Consider the following 15000-nt stretch of genomic DNA (forward strand, 5'->3'; position numbering starts at 1 on the left):
TTTTGAAAAGCTTTGACTCATCTTAACACATCTTCAAATTCATCCTTTGGTTCTCACTTCGGAAAGATGTCAAAAGCCTGGGAATTCATCTTATGTATATGCAAATGATTACAAATTATAGTTTCCACAGACCCTGTACTAATCTTGACCTCTTGGGCTAGTTGGTGAATAATCTCGCATTGATTTTCTAAAATGGCAGCCTCAATTTGATTAACAAATGCCTCATCAATGGCAGAAGATGGGTTGACCAGGTCTGGGAGCTGTTTCCACAAATTTCAGGCCATGTTTGATTTCACGATGCCAACGTTTGACAAGGTCATGTGATGGAGCATCAAAACTATATGTTTGTTTCGTTTCATTCAAATTCTCCTGCGTTGTGCATTCTTTCAAATACAAAAATCGTGTCACTGCGCAATACTCAACAAGCTCCATTTCTACACCTGGCTCAGTTCAAACACCTTCAAATCAGGAATCACAACTATATCAGAGCTGTAATTTGCCACATAACTCATAGAGATATAAATCATTGTACATGCAAAATTTTAACTAGATCAGACAACCAGAAATGGGCAGAGGCATTACTTATTGAACACCATTTGTATTGACATATATGACTAGCCTGGGTGCCCGGCGTTGCCCGGGTATTTGGAGGTGTGTGTTGAGCAAAAAAAAAAAAAAAAAAATTGTAGTAGACAGGCTCAAACCCGTCACACAAAGGCAGAAAAGAAAATGAAAAAAGAAAAAAACAACAACCCTGACGTCTTACCATGACGTCTTACCATGACGTCTCATCATGACGCGACTGGATGTTCGTAACGTTAAAATTAGGCAAAGTCGATTCTACCGATACGATGACTTGCAAGAATGGCTCACAGAAAATCGACCCCTCCTTGTAGCAAACTGCCTAGTTGAGAGTTAAGTTTTAGGCATACATACATGATGATGATTGCAACGTCTTGTCAGACGAGTGCCACTCCCTCAGACATTTAAAATCCATGAGCCCAAATACCTGAGGGAGTATCTATGCAAAGATGATGTTACAGAATCTTAGCTTTGTACGACAGCTAAGTCTCTCTCTTTGTTCAAAATGTTGAGATCCAGCAACAAGCAAGAGCAAGATAGCCAGCAGCAAATTAAACTGCAGACCAGCTTAATGCGGGTACTGGTCTTCCGCTTTATGGTTTTTTAAATCAGAGATTTGCTTCTCCTAGAAAGGTTGCCTTCACCACGGCTTACGGGAGCCCTCTCCACCCCAATACACATATACACACACAAATATGCATACATACATGCATACATACATACATACATACATACATACATACATACATACATACATACATACATTTAAACAGACAGGTGAGATTTATATTATAGATGAGACGTGGTTAAATCAGCCAAAACAAAATTACTTATTAATAAAGTAGAAAACTAGTCTGTTTCTTATATCCGTAACGATACTACTGAAACTGGAATTGCATTTCTTTTAGAAGATAGAAACGGAAAATGAGATGTCCGAATATTATACCAATAACGGTCAAGTGGGTTAAGACTAGTATAAAACAATAGTATAGTCAAACACTCAAACACTCACTGGAGAAGAGAGAGAGAGAGAGAGAGAGAGAGAGGGAGGGAGAGGGAGAGGGAGAGGGAGGGCGAGAGAAGGAGGTGGTGGAGGAGAAAAGAATGGAGAAAAATAGAAAAAAAAGAACGAAAGCAGGTAGAGAATAAAACAAAGAGAAAAACAGGAGAAAGGAGAAAAAAGAGAAAAAGAAACAGAGGGATAACTGCTAAAGAAAAAGGAAAGAGGGAAGAGATAGAGGGAAAAAAAAGAAAAATAGCGAAAGGGGAGAGAAAATAAAAAGGCAAAAAAAAAAGAGTGAAAAAAGAAAAAAACATAAGAGAAAGAGTAAGAGAAAAAAGAAAGAGGGGAGAAAAAGAAAAAAATGAAAAAAAAAAAAAAGGCGGGAGAAAGATAAAAAGAAGTAGAAAAACGAGGGAAGAAAAGAAGGAGAAAAACAAAAAAAAAGGCAAAGAAAAGAGAGATGAATACGAGAGAAAAAAGAGAAACAGAGAAAAAAGAGAGAAAGGGGGAAAAATGACAGAGAATAAAAAACAAATACACAAAGACACAAAACAAAAAGAACAAGAAAGAAAGCGAAAACGAGTCAGATAAAGAAAAAAAAACAGTGCGGAAAAAAAAAAACAGGCAAACAAAACAAAAGCAAAAAAAAAAAGAGAAGAAAAAAGCTAAGAGAGAGAGAGAGAGAGAGAGAGAGAGAGAGAGAGAGGGAGTTTGATAAAACAAACAAAATAATTAATTTAGGGATCTAACAAATTATAAGAAAAGATAAGGACGAGATTTGGCATAAAATGAAGAAAAAAAAAAACAAACAAAAACAAAAAAACAAAAAAAAAAAAAAGCCACAACATTGGATGCGGGAGATAAGATAATCACAAAATAAAGCTGTTTCATCTTCCGAACAGGAGATTGGAGAACAATTTGCCTTTTAACTGACCAAATAGATTTCATTTCCTGCCGACCTTAATTAATTTACATCTACAAATGAAAAATTATCTTCAGTTGTTCTACTTCCGCTTCACCTACGCCAGATGCCACGAATTACCTCCCCTTTAATTTATCACTCAGCTTTGCTCAACCTCCCTCTCTTCTTCCGTCAGCCAATCTTTATTCATATCATTTACTCTGTAGCCGGCCAGAGGTCGGTGGGTGGAGGAAAGACCAATCAGGAAGAGAATCTATGTCAGCCACAAATATTTGTGATGAGTCGTAGACGACGAAACACGTGTCAGTGGATAATTATATTATATTTCAAAAACTATATATATATACATATAGCACAAGCACGTTAACACACCGAAGTTAAGCAACGTTGAACCTGGCCAGCACCAGATGGGTGACCATTTGGGAAGGCTAGGCGCTGTATGCACCCTCTGGGAAGGTTGGGCATGGGGCCAGCACCCTCACCCTGTACAAAGAACTCCTCGCTACAAAAACATATACAAAAAGTTGTAGATGGCCTATGCCCCTTCAGGGTCTCAAGGGCTATATATATATATATATATATATATATATATATATATATATATATATATATATATATATATATATATATATATATATATATATACTAGCAGAAGTACTCGTCGTTGACTGGGTTCAAAAACAGCTTACAGAAAATGGACTGTGATTGATGAAAGTATGATAGGTTATGAAAAGGAGGGGGTTGTAAAGAGATAGGTTTTGATACTCAAATATTTTACCCTGAGCAAAATATGATGGCAATAAAGATAATTTTCGCGAAAATATATATTTTTTTATATCAACTTTGTTTCCATTCGTAGTAAAGACTGACCAACAAAATGATGTTTCCTTACAAAGAGAAAATGTTATATATATATATATATATATATATATATATATATATATATATATATATATATATATATATATAAGAAATAAATGTTACCATAGTCAATAAAAGTTACTTTTATGGTAGAAAAGTTCAATGGTTTGTATTTTTAAGTAGTTTGTAAAAAAAAATTTGTTTTTTTAAATTCACGAACCGGTTAAAAAAAATCAAAATGGCAGCGACTTTGAAATGGAGAGCCTCGTTTTCAATTTGAAGAAGGGGCACCTGAGCATTCTGTGTTAACAATTTAAGAGAGTTCTGTCAACGTAAGGAATATTTATAAACATATTTTAATGTTTTCCGTTATTTTGTGTTTGACGGATATTCGATTATGGCATGTGTAGTTTATATAAAAATTCATTTAAGTAGTTATCGCCTCAAATTTCGTTTTAATTTTGGTTCGCTGAAATTATTTCAAGTAAAGAGAATTAAAAACTATTTCAAAGCAAAAAATAACGTGAACTGAAGAACTTTTGTTGACTATGGTAACATTAATTTCTTGTATATTTATTTTTTCGGGTAGTCGTTTGTTGGCTTTTCTGCTAAACACTCTTACTAAATAATATCGACGAAATATCGAAAAACAAAGAAACAAAAACAGTTTTGAAAAATAATGACGCTTCACTTTAGTAAAATAATCCGAAACAGCAAAATGGGATATTAAAAAAGTAAACACGTAATTACTTTAGTATTTTAAAGCAAAAAATCGATATAAATATTAATAAGAAAAAAAATGGCGCCCTTTTCAAGCAGAACAGCTTCGTTTCAGTTTTACAGTATTGAACAGTGTAGTATTGCGCCGTCGGATTCAGGGTTGTAGTACTGTAATGTAAAGAACACGCAGAAAGGGTTGTAATCAACTGAATTCCTTCTAGTACACTGACAAAAAAGCTTAAACAGATATATAAATAAAAATAAAAAGGTTATGTAAATGTTTTAAAACGACACGTAATCATGTGAGCAATATTTTTTTCTTTCTTTTGACACGATAACAAGTAATATTCTTATTTTTTATTATTTATCTATTTATCTATTTTCGAAAGAGTGCCAGGTACAAGTGGAGAAGGAAAAACACAGTTGTGCAGAATTTGTGTCGAGAATTGTCTAAAGTTCCGACTTTTTTTTTGCCTTTCACTTTAATAAGAACGTGAATTGATGAGGTGAATTTATTGGACACAATATGATTCAACTCCAAAAAATAAATAAAAGCTAACGTGAATTAAGATTAAAGTTAAGGTGTTATTGTGGACCTCACCCCTTTTAAAAAACCTTGTTAAACTTTGTGACATATTTACATTCAATGGAGGTCAGGCGAGAACGAACACCCAATAATTTTATTATACCATATTTCTTCAAACTGAAACGTAATTATCAAAGTATACTTACGCAGATAGATCTGAAAAGTCTTTGTCCTGTACATACACTTCACTAGCCACTGGTATTTAACAATGTTGACTTGAGAAGTGTGGTCGGAGATTGTGCACCTTCTGAAAAAATTTCATGCGTAGGCAACTCTATGTGGGTATCCATAGCCTGCCAAAGGCTGAAGGAGCCTGTGTTATATATATATATATATATATATATATATATATATATATATGCATGCACAAATTCACTTATACACACATTTATATATATATATATATATATATATATATATATATATATATATATATACATATAAACTTGTCAGGAGTATTTATATCGATGATACACGAGTTCAGTAGATCATATTCCATTAAAGTACTTCTTAGAATACTCCTACAATGGAGCCAATTTTCCAGCTACCAGGGAAGTAAGAATCGGCTAGGCATTTGTTTAAAAGTTTTAAGAGATAAAAGGCTAGCTCAGCAGAGCATTTCTTAATTAGTATGGTAGGAATGAGATCAGGCCCACACGTCTTTGAGGTGTCTAGGTTTTTTATGATATCATTGGCATTAGAAAGGTGTGATTTACACATCTACAAGTGTGGCTTCTGTTTGCAAAGGGTAATTTGGGAGCGAGTGGTTTTGGGGGGGGGGAGGGGGCTAAGGCAGAATTGGAAGCGAACTGCCAGGCTAGCAGGTTAGCTTTCTCGGTTGCTGTGCAAGCGACCTCATGGTGAAATGGTTGATTGTCCATTAATCAGCAACCTATCATAAATATCCCAGAAATTATTTGCAACTTGATACCTTTCCTGATAACTTTGGCATGCCTTCTCTTGTATTGAGTTATTTCTCTTTTACAATTATTTCTAGACTTTGTCTATTTGTATTTGACTTGTGGCAGATGAATCATCGAAATGCAGCTGCACAAGTAGAACTTAATCATTGGGGAGAGTGGGAACATACGCTTCAATACTTGTTCCATTCAGTTTTCTCATTAACACATTGTTCAGCAGGAAGAGAAAAGATATTAGTCCACGGAATATCTCTGATGTGTTCTCTTATGACTTCCCAATCAACCTTTATATATATGTCCTGTTTATTTAAAACTGGTCAGTGTTTGGGCAGATGGATTATTAAGTCTGTATCAAATTGTTTCCTCTCTGTTGTGTTACATTTGGTTTTTGGTGTAAAATCTGCATTCCCCACTGGTTACGAAGGATAGTTTGCCTTACATCATAGAAAGCAATGTTATTTATGAATTCAATTGCCAGTGCGCTGCTGGCTATGTGGGTCGAACCTTCTTAAATTTTCAGACATGCAGTAACCAGTATATCCCAGCAGAAATTAGACTGGGCAAGCCATGTCGCTCTCGCCCCTCTTCTACCTTGGAATCTGCCATTGGGCAACTCCTAATCAAAAATCCAGCTTGTGCGAATGCATATAAAATGAATTGCTTTAGAATCTTACATCGGGCTGACTCTCAAAATCATTTAAATATTTTGGAGTCAGTCTCGGTTATTTCATGTAGGTCCTCTCTCTGTCGACAGAAGGAAATTATTAAATCACTGGACGTGCTTGGGGATATATTTTAATCGTTCCCATACCCCGTCCATCTTATTTGTATATACATTTTATATAATTGTATATATATTATTTTATACGAATTCGTCTTTTTTTACTCATATATCCCAGAGTATTTGCTCTTTTGTGATAATTTACTTCATTTTTTGTATTTCTATGTTATGCCAACGATTAACTTCGTATGAGTTTGTTGGCAAAAGGGGTCCTTAGGGGTTTTCCGTTTGTCATTTTTAAAGCGCTTTATATATATATATATATATATATATATATATATATATATATATATATATATATATATATATATATATATATACACGTTATAGTATTGAAATGAATTAGAGTACAGGTTGGTGAATCTTATGGTTTCAGGTCTTATAAAATACTGGAAAGAAATATGCATATAAGACAATCCCAGCCAAATAAAATTGCTCAATATACTAGAGAGAGCAAATAAAATTAGAGTTTATATGTTTAAATTCCATTTAAAAAGAATCACTTTTCAAAATAAAAATTTGTTGTTTGAACTAAAGAATCCTTAATCCATGGATTATTAATGTCAGTACATCTTCTCAGAGGAAAAATTCTAGCGAAATATTAACATTTGTTTGAATTATTGTTGAAAGCATATATATATATATATATATATATATATATATATATATATATATATATATATATATATATATATATATATATTAGATTGGTGCAAACACAATATCGTTTTCTTACATATGTTACATTTATATGATTTCTGAATTAATTAATTGATATGTTATATCAATTAATTATGTTATGTTATATTAATGTTATATTAATTAATTGATATAGCCATGTTATATATGATTTTGAAGAGCGTTTTTGACTCTATCGAATCATGTTATTCGTTACCGTTCGCAATCTATTCATTCATTTTTTTTGATAGCATAGATACAATTCATATCCGGACGATTTTCTTATTCTAGTTCCAACTAAGCCGAAAAGCTGCAATGGCACAACTGTGGTTCAAGAAATTTCACAATAATGGCGAGAGCCTCGAAGATGAAGAGTCATAGCCGGCCAACTGCGATTAATAATGAACATTTGAAATTTTTAATTGAAGCCGATTCTCACAAAACTACATAAGAAATTGCTGTTGAACTCAAGGTTTACCCCTCAACAGTCGTTCGCCATTCAAAGCAAATAGGGAAGTCAAAAAAGTTGGATAAATGGGTGCCGCATGAATTGAATGATAATTAAAAAAAAATCGTCGTTTTGAAGTGTCTTCTACGCTCCTTCTGTGCAACAAAAACGACTCTTTTCTTGGCCCGATTGTGACGTGTGATGAGAAGTGGATTTTCTACGACAACTGGAGACGTTCGACACAGTGGTTGGATGCTGGAGAAGCTCCACAACACTTCCCTAAGCCGAAATTGCACCAAAAAAAGGTTATGGTGACTGTTTGGTGATGTGCAGCTGGTCTCATCCATCACAGCTTCTCGAATCTGGGCAAAACGATTACGGAGAAGAAGTACTGTCGGACAACTGACAAAATGTACCAGAAGCTTCAATGTATGTTCCCGAGACTGGTCAATATGAAGAGACCAATTCTCCTTCATGTCAAGGCTCACCTGCATGTTACTCAACTGACCTTACAGAAGTTGAACGAATTGGGCAATGAGACTCTGCCTCATCCACCATAATCACAGGACCTCTCGCCCACCGATTATCACTTTTTCAAGCATCTCAACAACTTCCTGCTAAAAAAAACGCTTCAAAAGCAGAAATAATGCCAAATCGGCCTTCAATGACTTCATCACTTCCAGAACTCCAGATTTTTATGCTAATGCGATAAATAAATTGTTTCTTATTGGCAAAAATGTGTCGATTCTTATGGTTTTTTTTATTTCGAAAAGAGTTATGATTCTTTGAAGTTGAATGTAATTGCACCAACCTTATATATATATATATATATATATATATATATATATATATATATATATATATATATATATATTGAAGCAAAAAGAAGAGCATGTCAACATCATTGGAAGCAGCAGTCGCCGCAGGTTTTATATCAGGGTTTTCCTTCTCCTAGAGAGGTTGCTTTCACCATGGCTTACGGGAGCCCTCTCCACCTACCATGCCATTTGATCCATGACTGGGACTCAGGTTGCTGGGCACCAGGGCATATTCCACATACATACATACATACATACATACATACATTTAAACAGGCAGATGAGATTTATATTATAGATGATGGTGCGCTTTCTCCAAGTGATGTTACCTTAACAGCACGAAACTGGATATTCCAACAGATTAGATGAATTCTTGTCCAGTAAGATCAAGAGACCAAAAAGAAAGATAACTTATAGCATATTTCATGTGTAAGCCCCAGAAATTGATTTTTTCGAACTTCGATTGATGTCACGCTGATCATGAGCCATTGGCCCATGCAAAAAAGACATAAAGAACATAAGTTGGACAACGTAAGGATGGGCCAAAGTCTTATCTGGGCCTCACTTCTCTGTATTGTATGAAATATTCTTGTAGTTATATCATGGAAACGCTGATAACTCAAAAACTATTATTTGATGATGATGACGACGACAAAGTCAAGATAATACCAGTAATCGTTGAAGCACTAAGAACAATCCTAAAAAAACATTGAAAAAAAAAAATGGTGAAATTGGAATCAAGGGGATGGCTGAGAAGATGCAACACTAATGAAAATGGTGAAAATAATTAGGAAAACCCTTGAAGGCGGAGACCAATACACATCAACGTTAACTGACCATATAGAAGCTGCAACAGAAGTAAAACAGAAATCAAGAAAATTGAAACTGCTAAGTCGTAAATTTACTACTCCCCCCTCCCCAAATGTAGTGTCGGTATTAACTGGCGCCGCAACAACTAGTCGAGTGGAATCGAAAGACTGAGGACGGTGAGCATTAACCAGATCTTAACTGGATGAGTAAAAAGGACCTGGGATGTTGGGGAGGCTTATTCCCACCCAAAATCCAGGGAAGACTGATGGTAATTGCTAGAGAAGTCAACGGCGAGTTACTATGATGCAAATTCGTTTGCAAAGTTGGATAACAGAGGTAGAGAGTACTGGAAATCTGGAGGAGACTTATTGTCACCAGGACTCCGAGGAACACCAACGGTTGCTGTCAGGGAGCAATCTCCAATGATGACACGTGAGGACTCCTGGTGAGTAGTATTACTACTAGTAGTAGTAGTAGTAGTAGTAGTAATAACAACTGGCAGAGCCTGTGGAAATTTCACAGCGGACTCTTTCATATGTAATATATTGATGTTGGCATTCTGTGGATGCTCAGTGTAAAAACTCTCTTTTGTGTGAAGTATTTATCTAAGCTAGCAGAGACGCCCAGCATAGCCAGGTCATGAAACCAAAACTTATGAAGAATTCTTGGTAAAATTATTTATCACAAGAAATGGAAGATCATAACAATTAAACGACATTCACTTGAAAGAAAAAAAATGTAAGCGTGACACACAAAATAACACATATGTTATCGTATTATTATATAAATAATACACCAGTTCAGTTTGCCAGGACCGCAGCGAAGAAGGCAGGCTCTCTCCACCGTGCTAGAAAACTACTAACGCCTGAAAGTATCCTGTACCTCTATAAGGCCACCATTCGTCCATGTATGGAGTATTGTTGTCATATTTGGGCTGGTGCATGTGCTACTAATCTCTCGCTCGTAAACAAGATTCAAAAGAGAGTCGCCAACCTGATAGGTCCTGAACTGTCATCTAAGCTTCAGCCTCTGTCCCATCGACAAAATGTTGCATGTCTCTGCCTGTTCTACAAATATTTTAACAATGAATGCTCTGACGAGCTGCAAGCACTCGTACCCTTTCAACATAAACACCCCCGACAAGCAGCTAAATCCCACCCCTAGATCCCTAGATGTAAGAGAGCTTTCTACTCCAGTAGTTTCTTCCCCAGAACTGCTAGACTTTGAAACTCCCTTTCGGGTCCCTCTTTCCCCAACTGTACTGGTATGTAATGTGAACAGACATCTTGTTGCCCAACTCCCTACATAGTCTCCCTGCAACTTATGTCCCTGATGGTAGCCTCTTACTTCAAAGTGGCAATTTGCCTTGTTTGGGAGGAAGTGTAATAAAAACATAAATAAATAAGAATAAAAATCGTACATACCTTGTACATATTAAAAGCCGTGAAAGTGTTGGCCAATTTTTTAAAGTAAGCTAATGTCAAGTTGTCCAGTTCAAATAGGTAAACATATGTAAGCACTACAAAACAAAATAAAAACATTAAATAAAAATTATTATTAGTATCAATAATTATATTTTGAGAAATTTTTGAAAACTTTGAAGTGTCGAATATAATGATAAAATCATTGTTTATTGCTTTTTTTTTTTTTGTAAGTCCTATATTTCGCTAATATATAGCTTCATCAGGGTCAAAAGTCCGGTTCATGAATTTCTTTTTCTTTTTCTTCATTTTGGTGTTATGGCGAAGAGACGAGAATTTACGTGTTAGTCCGGTGGTTTCAAGTGTGTAGTGCTTCAGTTTTGAGCGGATTTATAGTAAAAGAGGGTCACACTTTTTGAAGACAGTTTTTAAAAGTAAAATAAATAATTATATATATTATATATTATTTTCATAGTGCAAAATCAATCACTTAATTATTATATCAATTAGTGAATCTATTTTGCCCTTAACTCATCAGAAGAAATAGCAACAATCAATCCGTCAAAAGGCAATAAAATTCAAAATGGCGTAAAGGAAACATATTATAAGGCATTTGCAGCTTCTCTTCCAATTTTCGAATTTTAATCATGCCAAACCACACTTTATTTCCTTTTGACAGATTAATTGTTGCTATTTCTTCTAATGAGTTAAGGGCATAATAGATTCACTAATTGATATATGGTCCTTAAAACTATATCCAGTGGTGAGGCCCCAGCTTGCGGGCTTTGAGGAGTGTGGAGCAACCCTTTAATTGCCATTGCTACCAGGTCCACTCTGACCCGGAGTGGTAGCACCTGTTAGGGTCCCAACTATGGGTTAAATAGAAACCGACTTGAAAACAACAAATACATTCTATTACAAATTTTTTCTTCCGAATCTTTGGATTCAGCATTAAATAACCTGAAAAGGGTTGATATGCCATAAAACAAAAACAACCAACCAACTAATTGATATAATAATTAATTAAGTGATTGATTTTGCACTACAAAACAGATACTGTCAAGAATTGTAAATGTCAACTGAATTAAAGGAATAAATTATAAGATGGTTAACATCATGAACTTTGGAATATAACTTTTTGTCATTTATTCACTATATTGCTCTGTAATTACATTGAGCTTCCTAAATATATATAAAGTTAAATTTTGAAATATTTTCAGATTACAGCTTTTATAATACTGTATCAGTATTTATTAAACACTCCCAATCGGATAAAGTGTAAAAGTATAAATGGGAATGTGGAATTAAATTCAGTAAATTTAAAAAAAAAAAAAAATTACAAATTTATTTTTCGATAAAGAATACAAAATTTTAATTTTTTTCTTTAATCCATAGATTTTCAAAACATGGCTCATTTTCATCAAAGGAAATTTATTTAGCAAACTAATGTTTTATAAGGAATCATAAGTTCTTTCTATTTAGCACATGGATTGAAAAACTAAAAAGCTTGCATGAAAAGCCTAAAGCCAAAATCAGACGATGCATTTATTTCACACTCATAATATTTTATTTGTATGTTTATGTAGTATGTATTTACACGTGTTTCGTAAATTAGTGGAACGTTCACCAAACAGCTCATCAGAGACAAATATGTGTAGTAATACGTATTGATTTATAATGATAAATAGTAAGACTATAATAGCTGTAAGACTCCCAAAATTCATACTAGAATTGTCTGCAAGAACCAATGGCGTTGCAGATAAAGTACTCAGTGACACTCTGCTGGAGGTTGAAGGTTCAATCCATAGTACAGGCAATACTAAGAATATAATTTCAAATTGCTTAAGGCTTCTACTCCGTATCATGGCTGATGGAACGACGGCATGCTATCTCCATGGATTAAATAAAAGGTTTTGTTTGAAATTCTGTGCCAATTCCTGAGTCCGACAGAAAGATTCCTGAGTTCAGCAAGATACACCCGAAGAAGGTTGAAGGTTACATCGGTCAAAACATGACAATAAAACCCATGATGAGAGCAGGTTCAAACTTTTTTCTTTTTACATTTTCACCCCAAACAAGGCATAGTGCCACTTTGGTGTTAGGGGCTATTATCAGGGGCATAAGTTGCAGGGATACTATGTAGGGAGTTGAGTGGCAAGATGTCTGTTCACATTACACTTGAACTTCTGCATGTCAATACAGTTTGGGGAAGCAAGAACACGGAAGGAAATTCCAAAGTCTAGCAGTTTTAGGGAAGAAACTATTAGAGTAGAAGACATTCTTACATCTGGGGATCTCTACTGTGTAGGGGTGGGATTTTGCTGCTTGTCAGGTTTGTTGAGGGTATTTACGTCAAGGAAGCACAAGGGCTTGTAGTTCGTATGAGCATCCACCATTAAAATACTTGTAAAACAGGCAGAGGTTGAAGCTTAGGTGACAGTTCAGGACCTATCAGGTTGGCGACTCTCTTTTGAACCCTGTCCAGGAGTGAGAGACTAGTAGCAGATGCATCAGCCCAAATATGACAACAATATTCGAATGGTGGTCTTATAGAAGTACAGGATACTTTCAGATGTAAGTAACTTTCTAGCATGGTAGAGAGAGCCCATCTTCCTCACAGCAGCTGCAGCAATGCTCTTGATGTATCTGTTCCAGCTCATGTTCCCTATGAACGTTAAGCCGAGAAGTTTGAACGAATTACTTTCACGTAATGCATCTTTAGCCATAGCTATTGGTGGTTGCGAAGGTTTCTTGTCATTATTAAAGGAAACTACCTTCAGCCTTGTGTCTAACTCTGCCCTTGGCATTAAATAAAACTAACGTTATAATACTCACCGACATATGAATTTACTTCGTGATGTCTGACATGTTGGCCGCTTGTTTCAAAATACGGTTGCAGAACGATATTAATGATTGGCTTGTAATGGACGCAACCCTTCACAATGTCCAGCATCAGTGAAGCAAGTTTCAAGTTCGTTATCTGAAATAAAGAAAAGATACATTTTTGCATTTCTAAACATTTATTGCTTTATGTTTTTGCCTACAAATGACCAACTTGTGTGCACGGCACAACCATGTTATAATATATATATATATATATATATATATATATATATATATATATATATATATATATATATATATATATATATATATTTATATATATATATATATTTATATATATATATATTTATATATATATATATTTATATATATATATATTTATATATATATATATTTATATATATATATATTTATATATATATATATTTATATATATATATTTATATATATATATATTTATATATATATATATTTATATATATATATATATATATTTATATATATATATATATATATATATTTATATATATATATATATAGCATAATCACGTTGACACACTAGTTCTCGCCAGATCACCAAAGTTAAGCAATGTTGAGCCTGGCCAGTACCAGATGAGTGACCATTTGGGAAGGTTAGGCGCTGTCTGTACCTTCTGGGAAGGTTGGGCATGGGGCCAGTACCCTCATACCGAAAAAAGAACTCCTTGTTACAAAAGCATCTACAAAGTTTTTTTTTTTTTTTTACATTGAGGTCACCACTTATCAAGGCCCAGGAGCCACTTGGGGATAAGGGTTATTGTGTGTACAGTAATCAATGGGATAGTATCGTAGTAATAGTTAGTATTGGAGATTTGATAAGATGTCATTACTTAAGGGGCCGGTTCATCAGGAATTTGTTTGTGTTGGACTTGAAGACGTCCAAGTTGAATTCGGGGGGGGGGGAAACAGGCAAGCGGCAGAGAGTTCCACAGTCGTGCAGTTCTAAGAAAGAAGCTTTGTTCATGGAATCTATGTTTTGATTAAGGCACGGATAAAGGATGGGAAAATTATTGACAATAGTTTCAGTTAGTCGGGTGTTTTTCGTGAAAGATTGGCGAGGGGGGACCAGAGAATGGAGCTCAGATGAGCACTTGCCAGGAAATAACGATAAAACAAAGACAGGCTCGCAACGTCTCTTCTCCGGGAGAAAGGTTGCAGGTAAGAGAAAAGGGCATCTCCCACCAAGCCACAAAGTCTATTTTGTACTCTGTCAAGGCAGGATAGGCTGGTTTTAGCAGCTCCTGCTCAGATGTGGCAGTAGTACTCCATCCTTGGACGTACTTGGCTTTTATATAGATAAAAAATTGCATGATGAGTGAAATATCTTCTGGAGCAGTAGAAGGATCTTACCATTTTCCCAGCGATCTTGGCCACAGACTTGATGTATGTGTTCCATTTCAGATCAGGAGTAAAGGTCAAACCCAGAAGCTTCTCAAAACATGGGGCCTTCCTTAGAAGAGAGCCATTCATTTCAATCGGTGCCAGATGGGGATCAGAACATTTGTGATGTAATGATAGGAGCTTGGTTTTAGATGCATTAAAGGTAACCAGCCACATCTTCCCCCAC

General features: G+C 35.0%; 1 protein-coding gene across 6 annotated transcripts in view; it reads right to left on the bottom strand.

Moving 5' to 3' along the window:
- The window catches only part of LOC145246074 (cilia- and flagella-associated protein 99-like), a 697934-nt gene that overhangs the window by 254677 nt on the left and 428257 nt on the right, over positions 1-15000 (bottom strand). For all 6 annotated transcript variants that reach the window (XM_080107923.1, XM_080107924.1, XM_080107928.1 and 3 more), the window contains 2 exons: positions 13386-13530; positions 10554-10648 (listed from right to left, as the gene is read on the bottom strand). In XM_080107923.1, the coding sequence (XP_079964049.1) occupies positions 10554-10648; positions 13386-13530 (240 nt within the window). The remainder of the gene's footprint in view (positions 1-10553; positions 10649-13385; positions 13531-15000) is intronic.

Source organism: Euprymna scolopes, chromosome 23 (genome assembly GCF_053919585.1).
Source record: "Euprymna scolopes isolate OS-2025 chromosome 23, ASM5391958v1, whole genome shotgun sequence".
In the NCBI taxonomy this organism is placed as follows: domain Eukaryota; kingdom Metazoa; phylum Mollusca; class Cephalopoda; order Sepiida; family Sepiolidae; genus Euprymna; species Euprymna scolopes.